Here is a 26080-nt window from a genome sequence, read left to right as displayed (position 1 = left end):
GCGAGGGGATATCAGGATACACAGGCGAAAGTCTGAAAGCAGCATGTTAACCACAAAAACGCATGAAGCGTTCAGACCCGGTCAGTTTCCTGCTCACTCCAGCACAGATGTGTTCTGAGATTATTTTGGGCTCTCCCGCACTAGGAAGCGGCAAAACTATTCAAGCCGGAACCCCCAGTAAAGATACCTTAACGTGGTGTCCATCCATGTAACGGGTGGCATCTCGGAAAAGCCGATAGGAGATGAATCCATGAGGGTCCACGCTGTCAATGAGGGGGAATGCCGTCTGGAGGAGAAAGAAAAGGGGTGATTCAAGGCTTGCACCAGACAACTCTGCAGGCTTAAATGCATCCACAGCTCTTCCCTCATAGACACCTTGAAAACCATTAGGGGTCAGCAACAGAGCTTCTGAGCAGTAGCATGTAGGTAGGTGAAGCTAAAGAAAACCACGCACAGGTTTCAGAAGCCAGGGACAACCTGATGCATACAGCTGGCTGGAAAACGGAAATATCTTCCTGTGAAAAATGTAACAGTTTTGGGGGAAAAAAAACTCATCCTGAATGGGGTCAAAAAGGTGCCATTTTTCCTGGGAAGGGATTTCCAGAAAAAGTGCATTTTAGAAAACCAAAGCAAAACCATTTCAGCTTTTGGAGGCAGCACGTGAAAGGGACACAGCAGGAGCAGTTGGAGAGCCAGGGTTCGGATTTTCCCAGCAGAAAGCAATCACATTTTGGGGGGTAAACTAGAAATTTACCCATGGAAAATTTCCATTGTGCGAAAAGGGCATTTTCTGTCAGAAAATCAGTCAGATAGAAAGTTCCTGACCAACTTTACTAACGGACCCCAAGCATTTCTTCCAGGATGTACGCAAAGCAAACGGACACACTTTTTGGTCGCCCTGATACACCCCCAAATCCATCATGCACCTTGATGTCACAGAAGACCAAGTTTGGCAGTAGCAACACAAGAAACATGTGCACCAGGGAGGAGGCTAGAAACGGCATTGGTCAGGAACGCTGAGAGGAACAAGGCACGGTTACTCAAAGGTTAGTAATTACCAAGGTCTCCAGCACACCCCACAAAAGTTGGCATCTCCCTAGCCCACAATTCACACAAATATCATGGGCAATGACGAATGGGGTGTTTAATCATTCTGGAGACAGAGAGGCACCCCGTGGCTGTGCACACCCGAGTCCGGGAGTGCCCAGTGTGGACTTGGGTTCAGACATTTCTCGTGAAGCTGGTGCATTTTGCTGGAGCAGCCTGCAGGAATCCACCCCCCAGTGCACCAAAGGGGAAGCTATGCTGGATCTCAGCATGGGCCAGCCATTCCCTTGACGTGCTTTGAGGGCAGCACGGCTGGCCAGATGCATGCTGTTCCCTCAGTAGGTTCCAACAAGGGCAGGGTTTTTTGCCCTATGGACGCAAACACACCCCCTTCTCGCGGACGGTTCCACCAAATTAGCACGACAATAGCCCCAATTCAACAGATGGAATGGAGAAGATGTGGTTTATATACATTCAAATGAGCGGTGGCACGTTCCAAACTCTACTATTTGTGCCCCAGCTATTTACTGAAGGAAGGTCAAGAGTATGAGGAGACTCACTGGAAAGACTTTGCCTAGCACAGCAAGGGGGACACTTACTCTTGGGGGTCTGGGTATAAACAATCAACACCCCTACACTGGGCTAAACCAACCCCCCCTCCTCCAGGTTTAAGGGCCACAAAACAGGGTGCCCGCCCAATTGCCGGAGTCACTAACATGAAGAGCGCAGCACGCCCCCATCTGTACGCTGCTCAGCCTCTTCCTGGTTTGTCAGAGACTGCTGGAGAAGCTCTCAGTCTCCCCCACCCCCTCTTTTATCCAGGGCATGCCAGCTGCACCTGTCTGAGAAGACAGCACCGATCACACCCCGTGGGGCGCAGGACCTGCCCTCCCCCCGGCACCACAGCACTCACCATGCCCGTCTCAGATGTAAAGATGACTATTTCATAGTGCGGAGCCAGCTGCTGAAACAGACTGTCAATGCCCGGTCTCTTCTTAAAGCGCCAGCCAGTTACTAGCTGAGGACAAAGGGAGGGACAGAAAGAAAAGCCATGAGATGACAACTCGCTAGGGAAGGACAGGAGCTGATTTTCAACAGAGAGGCTGGTATCGGAGGCCTGGCTGGCATCGCACTGTCCAGCAGGGAGAGCAGCCAAGCACTCTAGGGCTGCCACACAGCATGGAGAGAACGACAGGGGGTATAAGGCACATGGAAGTCTTGGAAAGAGGCCAGCAGTTCTTCAAGAGATGCCTCCTTCCCCCTGACTCACATACTATCAGAGCGCCTAGGAGTCCCCTCCTGCCTTATCCCGTATTATTGTAGGGCCTAGGAGCAGAACCCCATTGTGCCAGGCACTGGACAAACACCGAACAAAAAGACGATCCCTCTCCTGAAGGGCCGACAATCTGAGTGCAAGACAAGAGACAGACACAGACCAGTGGGGGGTGGGGGGGGAGGAAGGCGTACAAGGAAACAAGACGACAACACAGCTCAGCATAGCAGCCAGTGGTCTCTTCACTCCAGTGGCCCAACAACAGTCGATTTGTCTGTAGGCCTCCTGGGAAAGCAGTTTGAAGGAGGGATTGGAGGGACATTAATCGGACGGATGTTTACAGAGAGCTCCTCCCAAGTACAGGGGGAAGCATGGACAAGAGCACAAAGGTGTATGTTTGAGAATTTCACAAATGGGCAGCTGGTGCCAGGGGCCGAATGGAGGCAGGAGTTAACTTCTCAATACCGAACTATAGAAGACAGTCAGGGGATAGAGACAGGATGGAGCTCGGCTGTTCTCAGTGGTAGCAGATGACAGAACAAGGAGTAATGGTCTCAAGTTGCAGTGGGGGAGGTCTAGGTTGGATATTAGGAAACACTATTTCACTAGGAGGGGGGTGAAGCACTGGAATGGGTTCCCTAGGGAGGTGGCGGAATCTCCATCCTTAGAGGTTTTTAAGGTCAGGCTTGACAAAGCCTTGGCTGGGACGATTTAGTTGGGGTTGGTCCTGCTTTGAGCAGGGGTTTGGATTAGGTGAGGTCTCTTCCAACCCTAATGTTCTATGATAGGCCACGAAGGGCTTTGAGAATGAACACAAGCATCTTATGTTTGATGCAATGGAGAAGGGGGAGCCAGTGGAAGGATGCAACTCTCCCAAACCCTTCATTACCAACCTGTTTGGGCATCTTCGTTGGCCCAAGCACGGGGCAGGCCTGTTCTGTGGACCACAACCCCACAGACTGTGTGTTAAACCAATGCTCAGATCCCAAAGACGCCCTGCTCCGTGGCTGGTGAGTTAGCAACTCAAATCACGCGAGTGGTGTCAGGGCTACTGGAAGTTAGCAGCACTGCTCTGTCCACAAGTTCCCCTCTGTGTAAGAGCGACGACTGGCCTGGCCTGGCCTGGCCAGCCTGCTGAAATAGAGTGATCAGCTGTCCTTCAAATCCACAGACAACTCCGGATTTCCCACCATACCCTGGAATGCTAGCATTTCTCTCCAGTTCTACGGCCTCCCTTCCCTTGGTTACTTACAAAACAGCAATTTGTGATCAAGTAAAACATGTCCAATTCACAGTAGTTAAGTGGGACGTGATGCAATGCCCATTACCTTTGGGAGACATCTGGGCCATCCATGGGCCAAACCGGAGTGCCGTCGCGACCCCATGTGCTAGGTCACAATGCCAATAAAATCTGACCTGTTCACCCCGCTGTCTCCATCTTCAGAGGGACAACGGATGGGCCAAACCCAAGTGGCACTGAGGCTACGTGCACCAGGCCACAAAACCCGGGCGAGGATGCCGGGCTCAACCCGGCAAGACACGGGAGCCGCTGCTGTCCAGGGTGAGTGCAGGGCAGGCCCCCTTCTCCCCCCCACAGCCAGGAGGTCGCATTACGAGGAGGGGAGCTCAAATGGAGTCAGGGTCTGGAAAAGTTTGGGAACCACTGTACTTCAGGACATCCACAACCAGACTAAACAGCAGCTCCCAAGACGTGGATCGAAGACATGTTCTACCCCTGAGATGTGCACTGTGATCTAATGACTGCGGAGGGGAAACTGGATTGGGATGAAGATGCTGGGGGGGAGGGGAAGGGGTTGGATTCAACAGCTTGATCTGCAAGGCGAGTTCTCCATTTGTCAGTGCTCTGTTCCATCTTTAGGCTAGAACCACAGGGCCGGACCCACTGGGTCAGACAGCAGGCCTACGTGCTTAGGGATCACTGTCTGCAGTCATTCGATCCTGCCTCAAGATGCTGTGACTACTGGAGAGGAACCCAAAGTTTGAAAGACGGAGCAAACGCGATCCCTCCTCCTTGTCTCTGCTGGCACCACCCTCTCCTCTTTGGCCCAGCGCATCTGCTGAAGCACCACACCCATTTACACAGCAGAAGGCCTGCATGTGTAAGGCACGCAGCTGGCTCCCCCACAACCAGATGTTCCCTCCTCTCAGAAGTAGCCTGCTGAGAAGAGGTTTAGTTACTGCCAGCTTTTAGGATCATGCAGACCGGGGTCCAGAGCACAACGCACAGCTTCTGTTTGCTACAGCTGTCAGATCTGCGGGAATGGCCTGGAGTCCACCTAGCACTCCCAGAATAAAAGCAAGGGTCGGTTCAGCTGAAGTCAGTGAACTATCCATAAGGAACAGAGCTTTACCAATGTTCTTTGATCCCGACCAAGTGTACCCCTGCAACCCCAATTCTGGGCTCTCCACACACAGCTTTACTGATGCCAGTCAGTCCTAACCTGCAGCCCACCTGGGCTCTCTGTGCACAGAACTGTACTCCCATTCCTGACTAGCAGTACCATGGTCTTTTCCTAGCAAGCCACTTGTGGTCTGACCGTTGCGTCAACCTATAGAGTGGCCCTGTATAGGGAAGAAACAGGTGCTACGCTGGGACCACTAATCTAGATTTCACTTACGATCTAGCAGGATCTCAACTAACTCAGTAACCCACTGCCTCTCGTCATGTGTCTGTCGCGAAAGCACTTGAAACACCCCTCAAAGAATTTGAGGGAAGGAGCCCTCCTCCCCCGAAACACTCTCTCCAGAAAGGGGAACACAAAGGGGAGAGAGCCTGACTTACCGACCACTCGGGATGGAGCAACACATCTGTAAGCTCAATGACCAGAGTGTAGGGAGGCTGGTAGTATGGTTCTTTCAGGGGGTCTGGAAGCAGCTTCGGGCTGGTGGGCTCTATAATCATCTGCAGGGAAGAGACCCAGGAAGACAGAGTAAAGAGTTACAGGTGTATGAGGAAGCCAGATACGGAGGAGCTTGGAGCAGCAAGGCAGAAGAACACGACTATACATGGCTATCCGGCACACTGCATTAACATGCATGGGCGAGATACAGAATTCCTGCATCACGGATATCGTTCATTTCACCTCTACGTCGAGCCCCGTGAGCTGTACAAAAATCTCCCCTCCACTGGCACTTCCTCCTTCCTTGGAAGGCTTTAGTTCCCAAGATGCTATTCTCATGACACTGAATACCTGAGTGTTTCTGACAGCTGACCTCGTAACCTATCTGCTTTGGAAAAAACGCATGCGACTCCCAGTTGTTGTACCAGGCTTCTGTTTAATCAGAGGAAACAGGAGAACACCGTTAACACCTTGCTACAGCTTGCCTCAAAAACTAACATGTGGGAGATTTCAGAGAACACAGGTCCCTCCCAACCTGGAACAGTCTGCACTCGCTGTGTCCCCCTGAAACCAAGGCTTTGTCTACACTGGAAACTGAGCGACAAAACTTTTGTGGCTCGGGGTGTGAAAAAAAAACACCCTCCCCGAATGACAAAAGTTTTACCAACGAAAAAAGCCAGTGTGAACAGTGCTTTGTCAGCGCGAGTGCTCTAAAATGAGGTCTAAAATGGTCCTCCGCTATCCATTTGTGCTTGGCAGCAGCCTTTCCGCCTTCCCTGCGAAGACAGCTCAAAAAGCTGGGAGCATTAACAAGAACGTGGGCTCCTAATGAGAACCAAGCTGCTTGTGTGAAGAGATTTTTAGCTGCCAAGGTGTAAGGGACAGGCCACGGTTCAGGTTGGAGAGTTTCTACCCTGGAATAGCTGATGACATTCACAACACAGAGAGCTCGACACCTACACATTCAGGGCAGCGTCAACTGTTGTAGGGGGAAGAACACAGAAGCTTGGATGCTGATCTCAGCAAGACAAAGAAAAAACCTTTTTTTGAAGCTAGATCCATTTACACTGGAAATAAGGCGTGCATTTTTAACCAGGAGGGTAACGAACCACTGGATCAACTTACCAAGGGTTGCAGCGAATTCTCCATCACTGGGAATTTTTAAATCAAGATTTTTTTTTTTTTTTTTTTTTAAAGCTTTAGCTCAAAAGGAACAATCTGAGGGCAGTTCTCTGGCCTGTGCTATTCAGGAGGGCAGGATACATGATCGCAGTGGGCCCTTCTGGCCTTGGAATCTACGAATTTTCAATATGAGAACCGTCAGCCGAAATGTATTTCATTAAGGGCTTGAGGTCTTTCTTAGGGGATGTCTACACAGTGACAGCTGGGCATGGGTTAGCCCGCCGGAGCTGGCTTGAATCAGCTAGCGGGGGTAAGAACAGCTAGGAAGACAGGACAGCATGGGTGATACAAGCCAGGCATGGACCCGGGGTACGAACTCTGCTCGCTTATCTGGTCTGCTGCACTGTCACCTGCTGGATTCCAACTAGTTCAGGCTTCCCCTGTGGTAGGGAAGTATCAGGCCCCGCCCCCTTTGACAGGTGGGAAACTGAGGCACAGAGGTGCTGAGTGACATGCCCAAGGCAGGGAAATGACCAGATGCCCGAAGACCTAGGCTAGTGCCCTATCCCCTGGGCCATCCTTCCTCTCAAGCCAAACTTCGAATGCCGGGGCCAGATTAAATCCATGACAAGGGACGCGGTTTTACAAATCGGAGACAGCATTAGGTCACAGAGCTCTTTGGAGCTGGGACAGTCTTTCATCACACGTTTGTATAGGGCCTATCACAAGAGGGCCCCAATCGCAGTGGGGGCCTCTATGTGTTATCAGAAGACAAATGATAAAGAACTGCAACGGGTCTATCCAAACCATCTGGAGAGGGGCTCTGTTTCCTAATCATAAGAGTTACATTTGGCTCAAGCCTGTGAAATTTACGCTGGCGTTTCTACCTGACTGCAGAGCCCAGGATCAGCCCTTTGGTGAGCTATTCAAGACCAGCCGGAGGGTTTGTGCAGCAACTCACCTGCCTATAGTCTTTGAAATATTTATACGTCCTTCGGAGCTGCTGAACCACCACTGGATCTGCAAAAGAAGAGGAAGATTCACATGTAGCAGCAGCACCTAGAGCGGGAAAAGTCTTCACGCCACCCATCACAGCTAGCAGGAAAATGAATCCCTGCCTCGCTAGGGATTCTGAAAGGACCAGATGCAAATGGGCTGGGTGGGAGGGAGGGAGGATGCTTGGGGCATTAGAGTGGAGGTTCAATGTCTAGCTCCCTACAGATTTCCTGGGAGATCTTGCTCAAGTCACGTGCCTCAGTTTCTCACCTGCAAAATAGGGTTACTGCTCCTTTCCCTCACAAACATGCTTTGCTTATTCGTGACCGAAAGGCACTGGTGATGGCAACATATAAAATACCCAGAAAGCCAAGTACAAGATAGAATTTATCATTTCATTAGCCAGGGATCCTTTCAGGGACACAAACTCTTCTAATTATACTTCCACCAAAGAGACTCCGCACAAGAAAACCAACCCCAGAACTGGTGATGCTATAAGAATTTGCTTCAGCAAAGGGTCTGATTAGTTAAGTAACAACATCCTCACGTAGGATCCTATTCATATCAGCCAGTCTTGCAAGAGTCTGTTCATCCTCTTCCCCAGGCCAACCAGCATGGGAGGCAGCAGGTTCTGGACAGGGCTGCAGATTTGGAGTTCAGGACACCTGGGTTCTATTCCCAGCTCTAACACCAACCTGCTCTCTGACCATAGACAAGTCCCTTCTCCTCTTTACGCTGCTATTTTCCAGCCCACCCCTTGTCTAGACTTAGGCTGTGCTTCTGTAAGGTCTCTCATGTAGCTGGCTCTATCCCGCTGGCACAATTAAACCACCCCCAAGGAGTGGCGGTAACTACTCTGTGCCTGAGCAGTGCCCAGCACAATGGGGGCCCTGACCTCAGTTGGTGCGTGCAGCGCCCGGCACAAGAGTGCCCCGAGCAGCAATTTGTTTTGAGGCATAAGATTGTTTTCCATCATCACCAAAAAGGGGGGTGGAAGGTAATTCAGTGGGCGGGGGAGGCAGGTAACAGCAAGCAGACCTTGAAACTAAACTTGCAAAAATTTTGTGGCAATTTATGCGTTGAAATATACTGGTTATTTTATGCTTCATTTCCGTTATTTACAAGCATCATACAGGTCTTCTGTTGTATCAGTGGGAGGTGGGGGCAAGTTATCCCAAACTATTTCATTCTCTAACTGGCAAACAGAATTTAGGGATGAATGGAGAGTGAAAGGAGGGGAGGGGGAAGGAAGGCATATGCACATCAGTATAAGAACATGGTTTTTAGCTGCCAATCACAGCCAAACTACACAAGTGTCTAGAGATTTGGGGCGGTGGGGTGGGGCGCCCAAACTTGAGGCACTAAAGGTGATTCTCAGAAAACATGGAGCACCATCCTTCTGAAAATCAGGTCCCCTCTCTTTAAGGGGTCTAGCTGAATACTCAAAAAAAAAAATGGAGATACCCAAAATCGCTAGCCACGGTTGAAAATCTCGGCCCGTACCTTTAAAAGGGAAGGAGGCTGCCCTAAGAGATACGCCAAGGATAGCATTTCTTTTGGGGACACTGAGGCTGTGTCTAGAAAGTAGAAGTCTAGGGAAAACACTCGGTGCTGTAGGAACAAATATATACAACTGTATCTTCTGATCATCCGCCATGCTAGCAGATGAAGCGTGGGCTGCTGTCTGGCAATCCAGACCATCTGATGTAGCTCTCACATATGCAGAAGCATCCCTCTGCCCCTCCCAACACACACAAGGAATGGATTTTTCAATTACTGGCCTCCTGTCTCTTCAGATGTTCCCATAAGCAGGGGTCAGGCTGTAGAGAGCGTGTGACTGAGTCCGCAGTCCTCACACCATCGCTGTTAACTATCCCTCTGAGATTACAGCTTTACCATCTTAGCGGCCAGGGTTATTCAAACAGAAACTGTAAGTTAATCAATCAAAGGCAGGCGCACTGAATGGGACATAATTTGGGGGCAATTGTTATGATAATGCAGACCGAGCAGCTGGGGCGGATGACGATGGGGCTGTTGAGAGCGGGATTCAGGTGTCAATCGCAGGCCCATACCGGGGACTCTGATCATGGCCAAGGCTGCATTGGACTCTGTCTGTCAGATGCAACACTTGAAAAGGAAAAAAAAAAAAAAACAAAACACCCTGGAAAAGTTAAATCAGAAAGGAAAAAAAAAAGGGATATGGTTTTAAAACAAAGTCTCATCTGTGACTGAGTTTACCGTTTACTGGCCTGCGTTCATGTTTTAAACTTGGACTCTGTGTCCAATTGTCCCCTTCCCTCCCATGGAGAATACTACAGATCTGCAACACCAATTAATATTTTTGAAACAAACACCACCCTTTTGAAAATTCTAGCATGCAGGGGAGGCAGCTGGGAGACAGGACGCCTGGATTCTATTTCCAGGTTTGAAACTGATCAGAGCTCTGAAACTGACACACAACAAACACACTGCTCCCTGCCTCGCTTTCCCCTCTGTAATACAGGGAGGACAATAGCTTTGCAGCCTACAGATGAAAAGCATTACATAAGAGCTAAGTCTTTAGTATGACCTCAGGAAAACCGAGAACACATAATAGCTTTGGGGAGAGGGTGCTCAGCTCTACAGTGGAAAGTTATCTGCCGCATGTCTACAGGGGAGTAGGTACCCATTGTTTTAAACAAACAGGGGAGGTGAAGAAAAGGTCTGCAGTGTCTTGACAGATTATTCTAGGTCACATGATGGCTGGCGCATGGTGGTTAAACAATTATGTTAACCCCAACCCGTACATCTTTAAATCTAAAAGGAAGAGCTCGGAGAATTAGCCAGAGATTTGGAGAGAGGAAAAGCGGGGAGGGGGAGTTTTCTATTATGTCGGACAATGGGCCACTGACTGAAAAATGGCTTTTAATCTGGACGGAGCATATGCCAGGCCTGCTGAACGGAGCAGGTGAAAAGCGCTTCCTATCCCAGCTCACGCGCTCTCAGGGGTCCGTGGGCAGACAAAGCCCAGGCCCTGCCTCCACTGTGTGTTTCTGTACGTGTTTGATCTGAAAGTGTTCCGCTCGCCGGACCTTCTGCCTTTGAAAGTGTTCAGCAAAGTTCCATCTGCCTCTCTGTTTTCCAGGCTCCTTTAGGGAGGGGGCAGAAGTAACATAACAAAGGGTCTGATTTGCTGAGCCCCCACCAGTTCAACTCAGTGGGAGCGCAGTATCTCAGAAAGTCAAGCCCCTCCTCCCACCACGGGCTTTGCTATTTTCCCTTACAAACTGTAGGACGAAGCAAGACCTATGCTTGAAACTTTCTCACTAAGATTCTGCATTATTGGGATTGGAATAAGGGCTGTAACCCCCCCTTCATACAGCCCCACCTCACAATCTGGCAGATCTTTGCCGTCTGGTAGGACTATACTCCTAAATGCTGTGAAAAGGACAGACAAGGTGGGTGAGGTAACATCTTTTAATGCAGTGGTTTTCAATCTTTCTTCATTTGAGGACCCCTAAAAAATTTCAAATGGAGGCGCAGACCCCTTTGGAAACCTTAGTCTGCGGACCGCAGGTTGAAAAACCATGGTTTGATTGGACCAACTTCTGCTGGTGAGAGAGACAAGCTTTCGAGCTTACACAGAGCTCTCATTCACCAACAGAAGTTGGTTCAATATAAGGTACTACCTCGCCCACCTTGTCTCGCTAATATCCTGGGACCGACACACTGCAAATGTCAAATCAACAGTCAGCCTGTATGACTGAGAGGTGTGCTCCAACAGAAACCACCAAAATAGGTCTACCAAATGGCATTATGTTGATGTAGGTATCCAGAATATTCAACACGCTGTAGGAAGAAAATCCAGAAATAACACGTGGGCTTTATCAGGGAGCTATGGAAAGCTTTCCCTAGTAGGAAGCATGGGCTGTAGAGAGCTGGGGCCTGGGTGAATTTGGGGGGCCAGAGCCTGGCGGAGGGGGAGTCTATGGCTCCTTCAGCAACGCCGATCCATGAAACAGATGAGTGAGCAGCGACAGAATGATCTTAAGCAAGCGAAGACACGCCAGACAGCACGAAGGTATGAGAAACCGCGCTGCGACAGGATGCCGTCAGAGCCTGACCTTTCCCCATCGCTCCGCTCTGACCCCCTTGGGGCTCTCTCTCCTGAAATCTGCCCCTGCTCTTCGCTCATCAAGTGGAACAGGCTAAGAAGGGCATCTGGAAAGCCTATGGCTCCAGTCCCTTGGGGGGCAGACATACTACAGCGCCACATCCCCCCCTCCCCTTCATTCAGTGTCACAGCAGTTTCCCACTCTGCTCCCCCCCGCAGCTATGCCCAGGGATGGGTAGGGAAGAGAGAATTGTTAACCCTCCCATCCCAGCACAAGTCCTGCCTGACCTTCTGCCCTCGACAAGAGACTCACACACGCTGTTTATGCACCAGTACATCTGCTCTGGAGAAGCAGCTCAAACACTGGCCCTTTCACTCAGCTGATTAGAATTGTAAAGTTACTTTATTTCTTGATTTTTTTTTCCCTAGGGGGAGCTGAGCATGTTACACTTATTACTGCTCACTCACTATCCAGCTTAAACACATTAAAGAATTAACATTTATAATCCGGCTTTCCATATTCTGAGCTGCTCTCCCCCCAGATTTCTCTGCCACCTAAATCCAAAAGGTGGTAAAGACATTTGTGCTTCCAGCCAGCCAAAGTAAAGAGTTTAAATCCTCGGTCGGGCTGGGATTTTTACCAGATGGGTCTCCAACAATATCATAGTGAAATAATTCCATAGCTTGTATAACCAAGCGGGGTATGAAAACTGCCCTGAATGTAGCTTTGGAAGGAGTAGCAAAACACAGACCCTATGTGGAGGGGGAGATGGGGTGGAGAAGATATCTGTAAACCTGATCAGAGAGGCAACTTTCCCATCAACTGGCTGAGGTTTGAACAGAGTTCTGTGATTGTGCTGCCAAAGTGATCAAAACTGCCCCTCCACTCACCAGGAGTCCTCTTCTGTGGTTCCAAAATTTACGCCCGCTTTCAACAATTTGATAAGGGGAGGGAGGGGAGGAGATGGGGCGAGATACACGGGACTGATTTTGGGGCCCATATAGTTTCATCGAGTTTAAGACCAGAAGAGACCAATGGATCATCTAGTCAGACCTCACATATAGCACTGATTTTCAGCCAGATGTCCCTATAGTAAGTCAATGACTTACCTTGCACCAAAAGAATTTCTGTCCTCAGAAAACTAAACTGAGTCACAGGGAGAGAACAGGAGAGGCTGAGGCTTCTGCAGTGGCAGGGAATTGATTAGGCGAGACAGGCCCAGATGATCCCAGCCGGAGTTCCACGCTCCAGAGGAATCAATAACCCCAAAGTCCCTCCCAATCTGACCGGGGGGGAAGGGGGGGGGAGAAATGCCTTCCTGACCCCAAACCTTGCAAACAGTTTGACCCTGAGCATGAGAGTGAGACGCACCTGCCAGGCAGCTAACAGAGGATTCTCTGCAAGGCCTCAGAGCACGGTCCACCGCATCCCAGCAATGGTCAGCCTGATACTCCAGAGGAAGGTGAAAAATACCCTCCACATCCAAGAAAACAAACCAAACTGCACTGGTGAACAAATTCCTTCCTGACTCCGCTGCAGGTAAGCAGCTGAAGCCCCAAAGCATGAGATTTCATTATAGTCACTAACTTGACGCAGAGCGGCAGGTGCTATCAGCATTTCACGGGCAAGGCAGGCAGTTCTGTTCTCCCCATACCCACGAAGGAAAGCGATGAACAAGAGGAAGCAGATTCCCAAATTCCAAAGCCAGAATTTCTGGCACTGCTACAATCTCCCAGCCCATCCCTTTTCCATCATTTCAAAACATACACCCATTCCACAATCGGAAGGGTGGCAGGAAAGATGGGGGGAGATTACAAGTTACTGATTTTGGAGCCCATATGATCATTTGGTTTATGGATCCCTCTGAACAGCAGGGAGCGCGCCTCCCATTTAGGTTCCGAAAATTCCTGGCACATTCTTGGGCACCACCGGGAACAAATATTAGAACTAACCCCTTGATTGGTGGATTCTGGAGTGGTTCTATTAAATGAGTATGTTATTGAGTTCAAATATACATCTAAAAGAAAAAGATGAATGCTGATCACGTCTCTGTTGAGGAATTTTGTTCTCATGACCATGTACCTCTTAACCTTCCTCAAAACCACTGGCTGGCCTTTTTGAGCATTTAATTTGGGGGGGGGGGGGTTCAAGGGGTCATTCTTTGGCGGGTGGGAAATGGTATTAGGGTTATAGATCACCATGTACCTCAGAGATCAGCAGCGTTCAGGTGGGAGTTTTACATTATCTTTGCTAGTGAATTTCAGATTTAAAAAAATGCCGAGAGCTTCACTGATGGACAATCGTCATTAGCATCCTGGCCTTTCAGGCTCCGCTGCCTCCTCGGATGATCACACCGTGTGGATTTGATTGCAGCTGGGCACCGAGCAGGCCCCTGTGCAATGGAGACCTGAGTGAATATCGAGCTAATCTTCTGCAGTCAGGAGGGCTCCTGGCTCATTCTCAGCTGCTGCTTTTAGTGCTGGTTCATTACCAATTCATCTCGTTTTAATTACAGTATTAACCCTGGGCTGATTAATATGGAAATGGACAAGATTTCAGCTACAAATGGAACAGCAATTAAACACCAGGCCAGGTCCTGCAACCTAGATAGTTCACTTGGTCAAGGCTGCAGCCTTTCCTTTCCCAGAACCCCGATGCCATATAGCATGCTGGCGATCGCAGCAATGCCAGGCAATCCCGGAAGGTGGGAACAAACCCCATTATCTTCCAGGGTGGAAAAACAAGTATAGATATCCAGGGGGGAAACTAAAGATAAAACCACACAGGAATCCAAGACAGAGGCCTAGTGAATTAAGAGCCTACATACACTGCTGATTGTGCGGCCCGGTCTACACTACCGAGTTTACGTTGGCATAGCCCCCCTAGAATAGACACGGTGTCTGCCAATGGAAGGCGTTTTGGCAGGGTAGAAACACCGTCTCCCAAAACAACATTAGCCAACCCAACAGAAACACACTTTTGGTGGCATAGCTGCATCTACCCTGGGGGCTTTGGTGGCATAGCTTTGTCACTAGCAGGTGTGATATTTTCTACACTCCTAGCTGCCACAGCTATGCTGGGATAAGTTTTAAGTGTAGCCTAGGCCTTAGAGAAGATATTGTCCAGTTTTCCTAGAATCTCCCTAAGCAAAGGACACCGTAAGTTGGGTGAAGGGACAAGACAGTCTAAGCACGTCTCTCACTAGGGCCATTTGTACTAAGTGACCAGTGATTGGGGTACCCAAACTGAGACACCAGAAAAAGGACTGATTTTTAGAGGACAGGTGCTCAGCCCTTGCTGAAAGTCAGGCCCTTTAAAGGTTCCTCAGACTGGGTGCCACAGAAGTGTGTTGTTCAAAATTGTTGTCTGCTTCTGAAAACTGTGATCTAGAGTGCAACAGAAAAGGAGTTTTCCACCCGATTCTCATTTCCCAAACATCTTTGCTTCTGCCTATTGTTCTGTGTTACCAGTCAGACCATGGGAGGATGATGAGTGGGAGGGTTTAAATTGGAAAGGGGAGAGGAGGAGATACTCCCTCTATATCTATGCAAAGAGAGGAAATGGTTTTACTGAACAGTCACTATGAGATGAGAAAAATCAAGTTCAAAACACTCCGTCTTTCTTAGGGACCCAATGCCAGGAGTCTTCCTTGACAGGAGTTTGCTCATGTTCTGTCCTAAGACCCAAGTAACAGAGCAGCTGCGCCTTGTCTTGGAGAGACTGTTCCACAGCTGGAGATCTCACTCTCAGGAAACTTTTCCCAACATTCAGCCTCAGGGCAGGGTTTTTAAACACACTGTAGAAGTGCAAGTCAATGGGACACGTGCTCTTAAGTCACTTAGCTACTTTTGAAAGTGCCGCCCTAAACTGTCCTCTCTCAGTTTCACCCCCGTACTCTTACTCATCTGCCATGATACTATCTGGCCGCCAACACCACAGTATCAGAGCTCATCACATGCTAATGAATTTCTCCTCACAGCCTCTCTGCAAGGCAGGGAAATGCTACTATCCCCATTTTATAGTACGAGGCACAGAGAGGCTTGGCGATTGGCCCAAGGTCACACAAGGCAGAGTAGGGAATTACACCTTGGTTTCCCGAGGCCAAGGCTGGCACCCTAACCACTGAGCCCATCCTCTCATAAATCACACTCCGTCCCTCTTCTTCCTTGGCTCTAACGCTTTTCAAACATGTACAGGCTCCCGCAATTTAGACAAGTCAAGATTTAGCTCTCAGGCTTTCCCTGGTGCTCAGCTGCTGCGGTTTCCTTATTAGTTTTGTTGCTCTTCTCCAAAAATGTGATGACCAGAAAAACACGGACGGCACCGTTTGCAGCAAAAGTCAGAAGAGGAAACAGCAGCTGATGGTTTCTTTCAGGAGTCAAAGGGGTTCCAGCCCCATTTCTGACCTACGAGGACCAGCTGGAAGCTCTGCTGCAGTGATAGGCAGGTGACAAGGTTTAGAGCTGCTGTTTCACCCAAATGAGAGTTTGGGAGGCTCGGAAGAGGACGGGAGCATGTCAACCAGAAGCAGACTCCGCGTCTGTAAAACTCAATTGAGCACGTTAACAGAGTTGACTATAGGCTGCCAAACCTTCCCTCTGCCGTGTGCACATACTCATTTGTGGTCATAAACCTGGTTGGACCAGACCCTTCCATCGGAAAAAACATCCCTACATCCCTCACAAGGAAACGTTTTCCATAAGAAATCCATGTGCAGATGACAAAAGTAGCCCACAGGAAATAGTTTTGCCTCCCAGTTGACCAAAGCCCTCACCATGGACTGTTTTCGCCCTTTGCTCTCCATCCCCTCGCTTCGAAGGCTCCAGCGGGAGTTCTTGGTTTCCATCCCCACTGCCGGAAGTGTGGGCTACTGGCTAGAGCAGGGGATTAGGAAAACTACTGCCACAGCAAATCAGTGTCAGGCTTGGGTCAGTCATGCAACCTCTCTGTGGTTTGGTTTATCCATCCATACAATGGGAACAACTGCATGTCTTCCAGGGGATTAAAGGGGAATCATCGTATGCTCTCCAGAACACAGACCACAACAGAAGATGGCACCATGTTCGCAGGGAGGAAGGAGGGGCAGAAACTGGGAAACTGAAGCTCAGAAGCACTCTCGGTTTGATCTGGTATTTTAAGCCAACTTCCCAGTGGATTCACTGAGTCCAGAGACATTTCACAGCCAGTTCCACTCCCCAGACAGGTAACTGTAGAGTCCCTCACTTTCATCATTCATGAACAACAGAACTAAGAAGCATCGAGCCCAGATGTGCTTCTCTGTCTAGGAGAAGAGTTTAAACGAGGTGTCTACTGCCAAATCCAAGAGCACCCAGCCGGGGCAAACATCCATCTCTTAGCACAGTGACAGGCATGGAGTAAAAGCCCCAATTCACGCAGTGCAGAATTCAGAAGCCCAAACACAAACGTGTTTATCCAAAGTGAGTCACTTTCCTGCTTGGGGAGAGTGGGAGGCTTTGGGAAGGCAGGCAGAGTCGCCAAGTTTGATACGTCTCCTGGAGGGCAGCTACTTTGTCCTGCCACAGAGGGATACCGCTGGATGAATAAGGAAAAGGAAGGGCAAATGTCTCTCTCCCTGCACCTGCCAGCGCTCTCCTTGCTCAGCATTTCTGGCTTTTAAAACTGGCCATCTTTCCAACCTGGAGCAAAAGGGCCTTTCTGTTCCACCTCACACAGACTTCCCAATGACCAGTGAGTTGCCCTTTTTATCAAGAGAGCCATCTGCGCTACCGAGCTCACATCTGCAGGAGTGACAAGTCTATTCCCCCACCCCCCACATACACACCCCTGCACCAGCCTCTCTTCCATGTCTGTCTGCCAAGGGCTCATGGGGAGGAAGCGGCCCAAAGCACTGAGCCAACTCAGAAGCAGGTTTGGGGCTTTACTCACCATTATCAAATTCGTCTGGGATCTGTAGGGAAAGAAAAGAGATATGGCTGGTTATTCTTCTTTTTCTGACTCCACTACATTACACAGCATGGCTAGAGACACCCTCACAGCCATTTGCCTAATTAAGAGAAAGATTAATCTCTAAACATATGAATATTCAGATACATCTGTTGGCTGGGGTGCAGCTGCCAGCCCTCCCTTACCCAAACGCTACCATTGCCAGCATGTTCAATTCTGAGGTCTGGTACCCACGGCAGGCACAGCACTCCAGCAAGGCCAACTGGGCCTGCTCCCCAGGGGAGGGGAGAGGGGATGAAAACTCCTGACATCAGTTAATTACATCAGCTCTTTGTCTAAGACAAGAGGACCAGGCTGAGAAGGACAAGAGGACCAGGAAGGCCTTAACTGTTGGCACGTTTCATATATAAGCAGCATGTTTATTGCACCATATCACAATGGTTATAAGGAGTATTTCAGATCCCATGACCCTTTGCTAAGAACAGTTGGACAGAAAACTGAATATCTGAGGACAGAGAAAAATACAGGAACAAATTCCATTCCTGAGCAACTCCACCGAAACGGATGTGGCTGGACTGCGTCGAACAGATACGCCAGTCGCTCAGGGGAACTTTGACTTTGAACTCCACTGGGATATAGGAACAGCTGTCTTCATGTGAGCATGAGAGAGATGCAGGACACCTGGGTTCAAATCCTGGCTCTGCCACGACTTTGGATATGTCACAACCGCTCTGCATCTCAGTTCCCACATCTGTTAAATCAGGAATATAATCCACTCCCGCCCTTCGCCTATTTCGACTGGAAGCTCCTTGGGTACAAGTGACTGTAACTGTGTGTCTACAGAGTGCCCAGCACAACAGGGCCCTGATCTCAATTGCAGCCTGTAGGCACTACCAGAATACAAGTAATAAATGTCCCTTTGCTAAAGGAAAACCCCACGGTAATGTCAAAGCTGTCTGAATCACCACATTTATTTTACAAAGAAGGGCTTATCTTTATGGAGAAACGTTAGCTAAAATACAGTTATGTACAAAATCCTTATCGGGTGATGTCCCCAAGACACAGGAAAAGCAGCTCATCACTAGAATTCATTAGGAAGGCAGGAGGACTTTCGAAGTTGCTCTAAGCTGCTCTGTTGCAGAATACAAACAGAAAGCTGGAGAGGGAATTCCATGGGGGAGAGGTGTTTCCTGAGGTGCCTTCATTTACTGCCCAGCAGGAAGGCCAGAGTGAGGACTGAGCAATGTTCATGAGGATGAAGAGATTTGAGACGTTGATCACACTTCTGTTTGATCAATGTGCGTTTGAACTCGTCACTGTAACCATTCTGTTTTCACGTTCTACGATTTGGTCCAATGTCTGGGTTGGTCCGGCTAGGTTTGAGGAGATGCAAAAGAATTCAGACATCACCACTTCTGAACCCTGGCTCACAGCAGAGCAGGGGTGGGCAAACTTTTGGCCTGAGAGCCACTTCTGGGTATGGAAATTGTACGGCGGGCCATGAATACTCACAAAATTGGGGGCTGGGGTGCGGGAGGGGGTGAGAGTTCTGGCTGGGGGAGCAGGTTCTGGGGTGGGGGCCAGAAATGAGGAGTTCAGGGTGCGGGAAGGGGCAGGGTGTTGGGGCGCGGTGGGGTGGGGGTGACGGCTCCATCCGGAGGTGTGGGCTCTGGGGTGGGGCTTGGGATGAGGGGTTCGAGGTGCAAGAGGGTGCTCCAGGCTGGGATTGAGGGGTTCGGAGGGCAGGAGGGGGATCAGAGGTGGGGTAGGGGGCTGGGACACGGGAGGGGCCCAGGGGTGCAGGCTCCGGGCGGCACTTACCTCAAGCGGCTCCCAGAAGCAGCGGCACGTCCCCACTCTGGCTCCTACGCAGAGGCGCGGACAGGCAGCCCTGCACACTGCCCCGTCCACAGGCCCTGCCCCTGCAGCTCCCATTGACCGTTTCAAGACAACGGAAGCTGCGGGGGCGGCGCTTGGGGCGGGGGCAGCGTGCGGAGTCCCATGTCTGCCCCTATGCATAGGAGTCGGAGAGGGGACATGCTACTGCTTCCGGGAGCTGCACAGAGCTGTGGCCAGCGACCCTGCTCCCCGGCTGGAGAGCGGGAGTGGGGCAAGCCCCAGACCCTGCTCCCCAGCGGGAGCTTAGGGGCCAGATTAAATTGGCTGGCGGCCTGGATGTGGCCCACGGGCTGTAGTTTGTCCACCCGTTCTGTGGGGGATACACAGGTTTGTGAACCAAATAAATCAATGTATTTAGATTGTACAGTCTTTCGGGAGGCAGGGACAATCGTGTTGTTATATCTGTACAGCGCCTGGCACAAGGCAGTCTTGATCGTTGATGGGGGGGGAGGGTGCCTCTAGACACTACTGCAATACAAAGAATGGTAATAATAATGCACTTGGATGAATAAGAGATGCTTGGTATTACAAGACAAAGGCAGTCTCTACCCAACCTCTTACCTGGAGACGATCCTTAGATAAAGTTCTAAGGACCTTAGGCCTGTCTTTAACTGTCTGTTTCCCACTGAGGCTAATGTGACATCCATCAGGCTAGCTGCTTATGCCGGCATTGAGCAACTGGACCCCCCCACATAGGTAAGCTTGCCCCCACCAGGCAGTAGTTCCTGTACCTTCCGGGAGTTAGAGGTGAAATATCCCCGCTGCATATTAGACTGCACAGCCCTGTAGTTGTGTTTACAGGATGCAAACCCATCCCCCTCCTGCCAATCAGGCATGGATTTGCTGATCAAATGACTAGTCAGTGTCCAGGGTCCAATTAAATAAGTTGCGTGCTAGGGTCCAGACCAAGATGGGGAAGAGGCATGCAAGTGCCTCCAAAGCTGCTCCAGCCTTAAGGTTGAAGGGAATCACCCCTTACCACTTAATCTGTTGCCCGACTGGGATTATGAGCTTTTAGGTGTCGGGACTGTGTCATGTTCTGTATTTTGCAGAACGCGGAGTACATTTTACAGCGCTGTGCGAAGAGCTCTGCACTTGAGAAAGTCACAAGAAGCTCTCATCATTCTCAAGCTGTTTCCCTGCCGCCTTCTGTGGGCCAGAAGCTCAGCTGTTCCGCTTCTAACCCTTGTCACATCACACCAATGGGTTTCTTTTGTAGCTGACAGTTTATTTACTTTTCTGAGCAGCAGCAAGTAGTCACTGGCCAGAACAGAACCCAGACGGCCTAGACAGACTTTTTAGGCAGAAGGAAGCTGTAGTACACTCTCCCTCTCTCAACAGCACACACCCAGAGGCAGTTTTCCAAAAGGAGCTGCTGCTCAAAAATAAAGTCTGCTACCTCCTGTTCTGTGGCTGGGCTCTGTGTTTTTAGTTGTATCTCTCCCCATAATCTCCCAGAGCCTCTCTCACTCACTCACACACACACACACTAATGAATGGAAGGTCCGTTCCCTTTTGTGCCCTTCCTCCTGAGAAAGTAACTAGGCATCTACATGTCTACCCTGTGCTCTTTCTGAACCAGTACCATCTCTCCAACAGCACACACCTACCCAGCCAACCGTTGGTAGGACCAGTTTTAGGGTTTGCAGGTCACCCAATTGCCAGGATGAAAGGGATGGTGGCTACTGGGTTGTGAATTCCATCTCCCCACCTGCACTGCCCTCTGGTCCAGCTACACAGATACGGTGTCAAGCTTCCTCCTGCTGCCAGAGAGGAAGTTCAGCTGGGGCACTGGCCCAGATATGCCTGTGGACGGTGCCCATAACAGGGAGATGAGGGAAACCTGTACAGCAAGCAAAAGGTACAATTCCCCACTGGGCAGGTAATCCCGTGGCAGGATGTTAAATGCAGGACAGCGAGAGATTTCAGTTCTTTTTTCTTTTTTTAAACTACTCCTACTGAGTCCCACTAACGCATCTCTAGGCTAGTCTGGAATCAATCAGCAGCGTGGTCCCCCTAAGCATTTCTGCTTATAAATGGCATCTCAGCCTAGGATAAGAGCAACCCTAGGCCATGCGGCACCGTAAACCCCCCCAAATAACTGCACTGCTCTTTAAACATAGAGCACGTGTGCGCATGAAGTGAGTTTGCTGCTCCTGAAAGAGAGGAGCCTGAGGTCCAGTGGCCAGGCTTTTAGGAGGAGGCTGTGTGAATATATCTCAGTTCAGAAAACATATCTCAAGCAAGAGTATCTGGAAAACCATTTCAAGATATCGGTAGCCTATACAAAGGCCTAACTGAGCCTGTTTAATCCCCGTTTGAAACTGTCCAAGACGGCAAGGGAATGGAGAGAGTACCTCCTACCTCAGCCTCAACTGGTAATGAACTAGGAGGGTTCATTCCCTCAGAAAGCTCGGCAAATCATGTTAAGGGCAGACTGGTTGGTGCAAGCCTGCTGCTAACTCCACAGTGCCACCTAATGAGGAAACGAACCCGAGAAAGCAGCAAGCTCAGAAAGTAACCCAACAAGTGAGAACTGGGTGGCAGAAGAAAGCAAACTTGGCACACTTCTTAAACTGGGTGTTCTTCCTTCCAGACTGCACTTCCATCGGCAGCACTGTTACAGATCACTAGAACTTGCTAACCAACCCGCTCCATGTCATGGAGGATAACAATCAAGTGCTCTCTCTGAACGCCATAACGCCATCATTTTATAAACACGTGGCTCACAAAACAGCCATTTCTAAGGGCTTCTGCTGTGGACAGCGCAGAGCTGATGACACTGAATGAAAGAGGTTAGGGGAAGAAGGGAAGGAAGTAGGAACAAAACAAAAACAGGTTATTGTTTGACTGCATGAGGAAGCCAAATGCTCAGATGCATCAGGAGTCAGAGCCTGTTTTAACAAATTCAGGCTATTATGGAGAGCAAGTTAGCAAAGCTGACATGATGCCCATGAGTCAGACCCCCCTGAGGGATGAGGACATGAATGTTTGTGGGGGGGCGTCCCCTGGAGTTCCAACACCCCACTGCCGGGAGAACCAGGGGGATAAGATAATTTTGGCCAGCTGTCTTTGGCTGGCCTCCCACCAGTCAGGAAAGAGCAAAATCCAATCAGATGTTTTTATTTAGACTCACATGGAAGAGGTCAAACAGTAACAGGATTTATACAACTGCTTAAGTGAAGACAACATCCTTTCAGGATGCAATTCCCCTGGTATGACTGTGAGCACTACATCGGCCATTCCACTGAAAGGAAACAAAGTCCCTCTCATCCTAATCCCTCTTCCCTGTTTAATGCACATCCAGATCAGGAGGATGAAAAGAACGCACAGCTGACCCTCTCAGGGGCCATGAAAGAAGTGGCCCCCACAACAGCTGTCAGGAGAAAAAAAACCCAGTGTTCATTTCCCAGAGAGCTTTGCAGCACCGTCACCTGAGCCATAAATATAACGAGGTTTATACCAATGTACTAATTACTAAAGTGAGGTGGCAACAACAGGAAGTCACCTGGAATCACAAAACACTCTTGAGCATTAAGAAAAGGAGTACTTGTGGCACCTTAGAGACCAACCAATTTATTTGAGCACGAGCTTTCGTGAGCTACAGCTCAGTAGCTCACGAAAGCTCATGCTCAAATAAATTGGTTAGTCTCTAAGGTGCCACAAGTACTCCTTTTCTTTTTGCGAATACAGACTAACACGGCTGTTACTCTGAAACCTGTCTTGAGCATTAGTAGATAAAGCCCAAGTTTGGCAGGATTATGGTCTACTGGGGCACGGAGGTGGTTTAAACTTGACTAAAAGGAAAATCTAACAGACTACAACTCAAACTGTGTGCCGTATCTGAGGTCAGAACCGCCTCCCTCCCCACCCCCCCACCCCCCGCAAGGAAATTCCACCCAACTTAATGCACGCCTGCAGGGCCCCCTAAGGGAGGAGTGAACCAGGCAGCCAGCTGAGCTCTCTACTAGTGGTCGAACACAAAAGCCTCCTGCTTTGTAGCTCTGACATTTTGGCTTTCCACCTCTCGGTGCCACTCTGCCAAGATAAAGATTTGCCAAAATCACCCTCATCGATTGACCAGCTGTTGCAGATAAAGAATTCAGAAGCCTAGAGAATATGCCAGGGTGGCGAGGCCTTGACATCTGGAAATCAGGAGTTACAATGAGGCAGGTGCTTCCCTCCAGCACATTCTCTGCTGTGACTTCATTTGCAACATGGAAACCTGTTCACTAGAAACATGACTAGGATCCACCAACTCATTTCACAAGAGGAGGACCAATGAAAGGTCAAATGGAGCAGGCAGGACGTGAGCCAACAACCCCTAAGTGAAAGGCACGGCATCCAGCCATTACTGCTACTGAAGGCCTCCTCCTATCAGATCCTTGATAAGTTTACAGGTGTATCCGGCCAAGATTTCAATAATGAACAGGCTGCCCATTCAAACCACATAAAGCGTCCCCAGCCTTATATAAAATAACTGTCTGAATTTGTTGTGCTATGAGCTCATACTATTCCTTCTCACCTATTGTCTGGAGGACAGCTTTATGCCTTCGCTGAGCAGAACTATATGTAGCGATGACTGAAGACTGTAGTGTAAGTTCAATAAAAGGAAAAGAAACTGGAAACACATGGTGGAAGGACAAGTGCTAAGGAATGTATTCTGCACTATCAGGAAACACTTTTAAAATGCACCAGTCAACCAGGAATCCTGCAGATCCCTTATTTAGCAACATATGAGACTCCCTTCAGCCATACACAGCTTGTCTTCTTTTAAAATAATTATTTTTGCTATTAAATTTTTCAGAATATTAACTCCTAAACTTAAGCCTGGAACTGCATTTGCTTCAACATATGTTTTTAGCCCACATTCATCACTGTAGCATCTGAGTGCCTTCCAGGCATACAGTAAACAACTTGATTAGAGCTGGATAGATGATGGATTTTTTGGTTTGCTGGCAATCATTTCACATCAAACTGAAAGACAACATTTTCAAAGTTTTTGGTGAATCAAAAAGGAAAAAAAAATAGTTTTGGGTTGAATGAAATTTTAGTTGGTTTGATTGAGCAATTTTTAGTGTTTAATTAACAAAATTAATATTAAAGTAAATTTCCAAACAAAAAGTTGTTTTGAACTGGGGGGGGGGGGGGGAGAGGAAACGACACTTTGCTTTGAAATTTTTAAACTGAAATGCTTTTTTCTTGGATTTTTTTTTTTTTGGTTAAACCAAAACAATTTGGCGAAATCCCCACAAATTCACACAATGTTCTGTAGTCACCGTGTCTGCATTTTTTTTTACTGAGAAAAGATTCAGTCAAACAAATTCACCCAGCTCTAGAGGACTCATCTGTACAAGCTTAACACAGTGCATGGCCCATCTGCACTAAAAAAAAAACACATCCCAAAATTTTACAGTTAGAGCCATATAGCTACCACCTAGGCTAACACCTTTAGAGTGGTGGAGGACGACAAATTGTGGTCAAGGCAACCAGGCTATAGAGTTGAGGTGCCCTTAGCTCCCTCAGCAAGTCACTTTTATATCCATAGCTACTTGTTGAGGGAGCTACACACCCCCCCCTGCTCTCTTAAGAGCATTTCACCCCACCTACACAGCACCGAAAGCGTTACTGGACTACAATTAGATTTCAAACATGTGGTTCAAATCTGATTTAAAGTCAGCATGGATAACCTTTTTCAAAGGTGGGGGTGGTGGAGGACCGGGACAGTGGGTTGTGGAGATTTCGTTCTGAAGGTATGATCCCAAATTAAAATATATCTAAAGCATGTACGTGTTTTGGGGGCATACGGACAGAGGAGAAAAAGCATAGCAAAGGAGTATAGTCTTCAGATCTGTATGTCCAGAAGCCCCTTTTGCTATCAGCTATCGAAGGTATTTATACAGCCCTCATCACTGCAGTATCTAAGCACCTCATCATATTGATTGTATTTATCCTCATAACCCCCATGGTTAGGTCAGTGCTGTTATCCTCATTTTGCGGACAGGGAACCAAGGCACTGAGAGACTAAGTGACTTGCCCAGGGTCACGCAGGAAACCTGTGGAACAGGGACCTGAAACCAGGTCTCTCAGTCCCAGGCTAGCACCCTAACACTGGGCCATCCCTCCTCTCATTGAGCTCCGCAATACTCCAGTGAGGAATTAACAGGCTCTTGGGAAGGTAGATTCCCTTATAGATTTCTCTTAAGTTCACTCTAATTATAATTACAATACAGCTCGCCATTGACCCCACTCCATGATACACAATTTTTCTTGTGGCCAACTTCACTGGCAAAGAAAATTGTACCCGTACTGATGGCTAGAACCCAAATCAAAGTCAGCTTCCAACCCAAGCTCCACTAACCACATGCAAGCAGAAAAAGGTGACTAGAAAAAGAACGCCCTTTCAATGCCAAGAACAATTGCCTACTTAAAAAAAGAAAGAAAAAAAGACATCTGTAATAATGGACCAGCTGTTTAAGCCCTATAGAATCCACACCACCAAACAAAAAGGAACTTAACTCGTCAAAGAACAAGCCCCAGCCCCACACACAAGAAGGCAATGGAGAAGGGTAAGTTTCATTGTGTCCTGACACAGGTGCAGGACCAGAATGGCTGTTCAGCAGAACAAGTGACATTCTTCAGTGAAAAGTTCACTTGAATTCAAGGGCTGCTGGATCAGCTTGCTGCAAAAAGAAATCTGACCCCCCTCACCCCCATTCCCCCGCATGTGAAAATCTCCCTATGGATTTAGGCTTGGGTAACGAGGAGAGAGTCCCAAATCTGTGGCGGCTTTGCGGAAACTGCTACAGAACTCGAGTCAGCAGAGAGCGGATGCAGGATTGAGGCAGAGATGCTTGTTGATC

At 48.9% G+C, this 26080-nt stretch overlaps 1 protein-coding gene across 3 annotated transcripts in view; it reads right to left on the bottom strand.

Moving 5' to 3' along the window:
- Positions 1 to 26080, bottom strand: part of TIMM50 (translocase of inner mitochondrial membrane 50) — a 46883-nt gene that overhangs the window by 6652 nt on the left and 14151 nt on the right. For all 3 annotated transcript variants that reach the window (XM_077840544.1, XM_077840546.1, XM_077840545.1), the window contains exons 4-8: positions 17301 to 17322; positions 7265 to 7323; positions 5124 to 5243; positions 1961 to 2065; positions 188 to 286 (exon numbers count right to left, since the gene is read on the bottom strand). In XM_077840544.1, the coding sequence (XP_077696670.1) occupies positions 188 to 286; positions 1961 to 2065; positions 5124 to 5243; positions 7265 to 7323; positions 17301 to 17322 (405 nt within the window). The remainder of the gene's footprint in view (positions 1 to 187; positions 287 to 1960; positions 2066 to 5123; positions 5244 to 7264; positions 7324 to 17300; positions 17323 to 26080) is intronic.

The sequence above is a fragment of the Eretmochelys imbricata genome, chromosome 23 (assembly GCF_965152235.1).
Source record: "Eretmochelys imbricata isolate rEreImb1 chromosome 23, rEreImb1.hap1, whole genome shotgun sequence".
Taxonomy (NCBI): Eukaryota; Metazoa; Chordata; order Testudines; family Cheloniidae; genus Eretmochelys; species Eretmochelys imbricata.
This window is presented reverse-complemented; position numbering and strand designations above follow the sequence as displayed.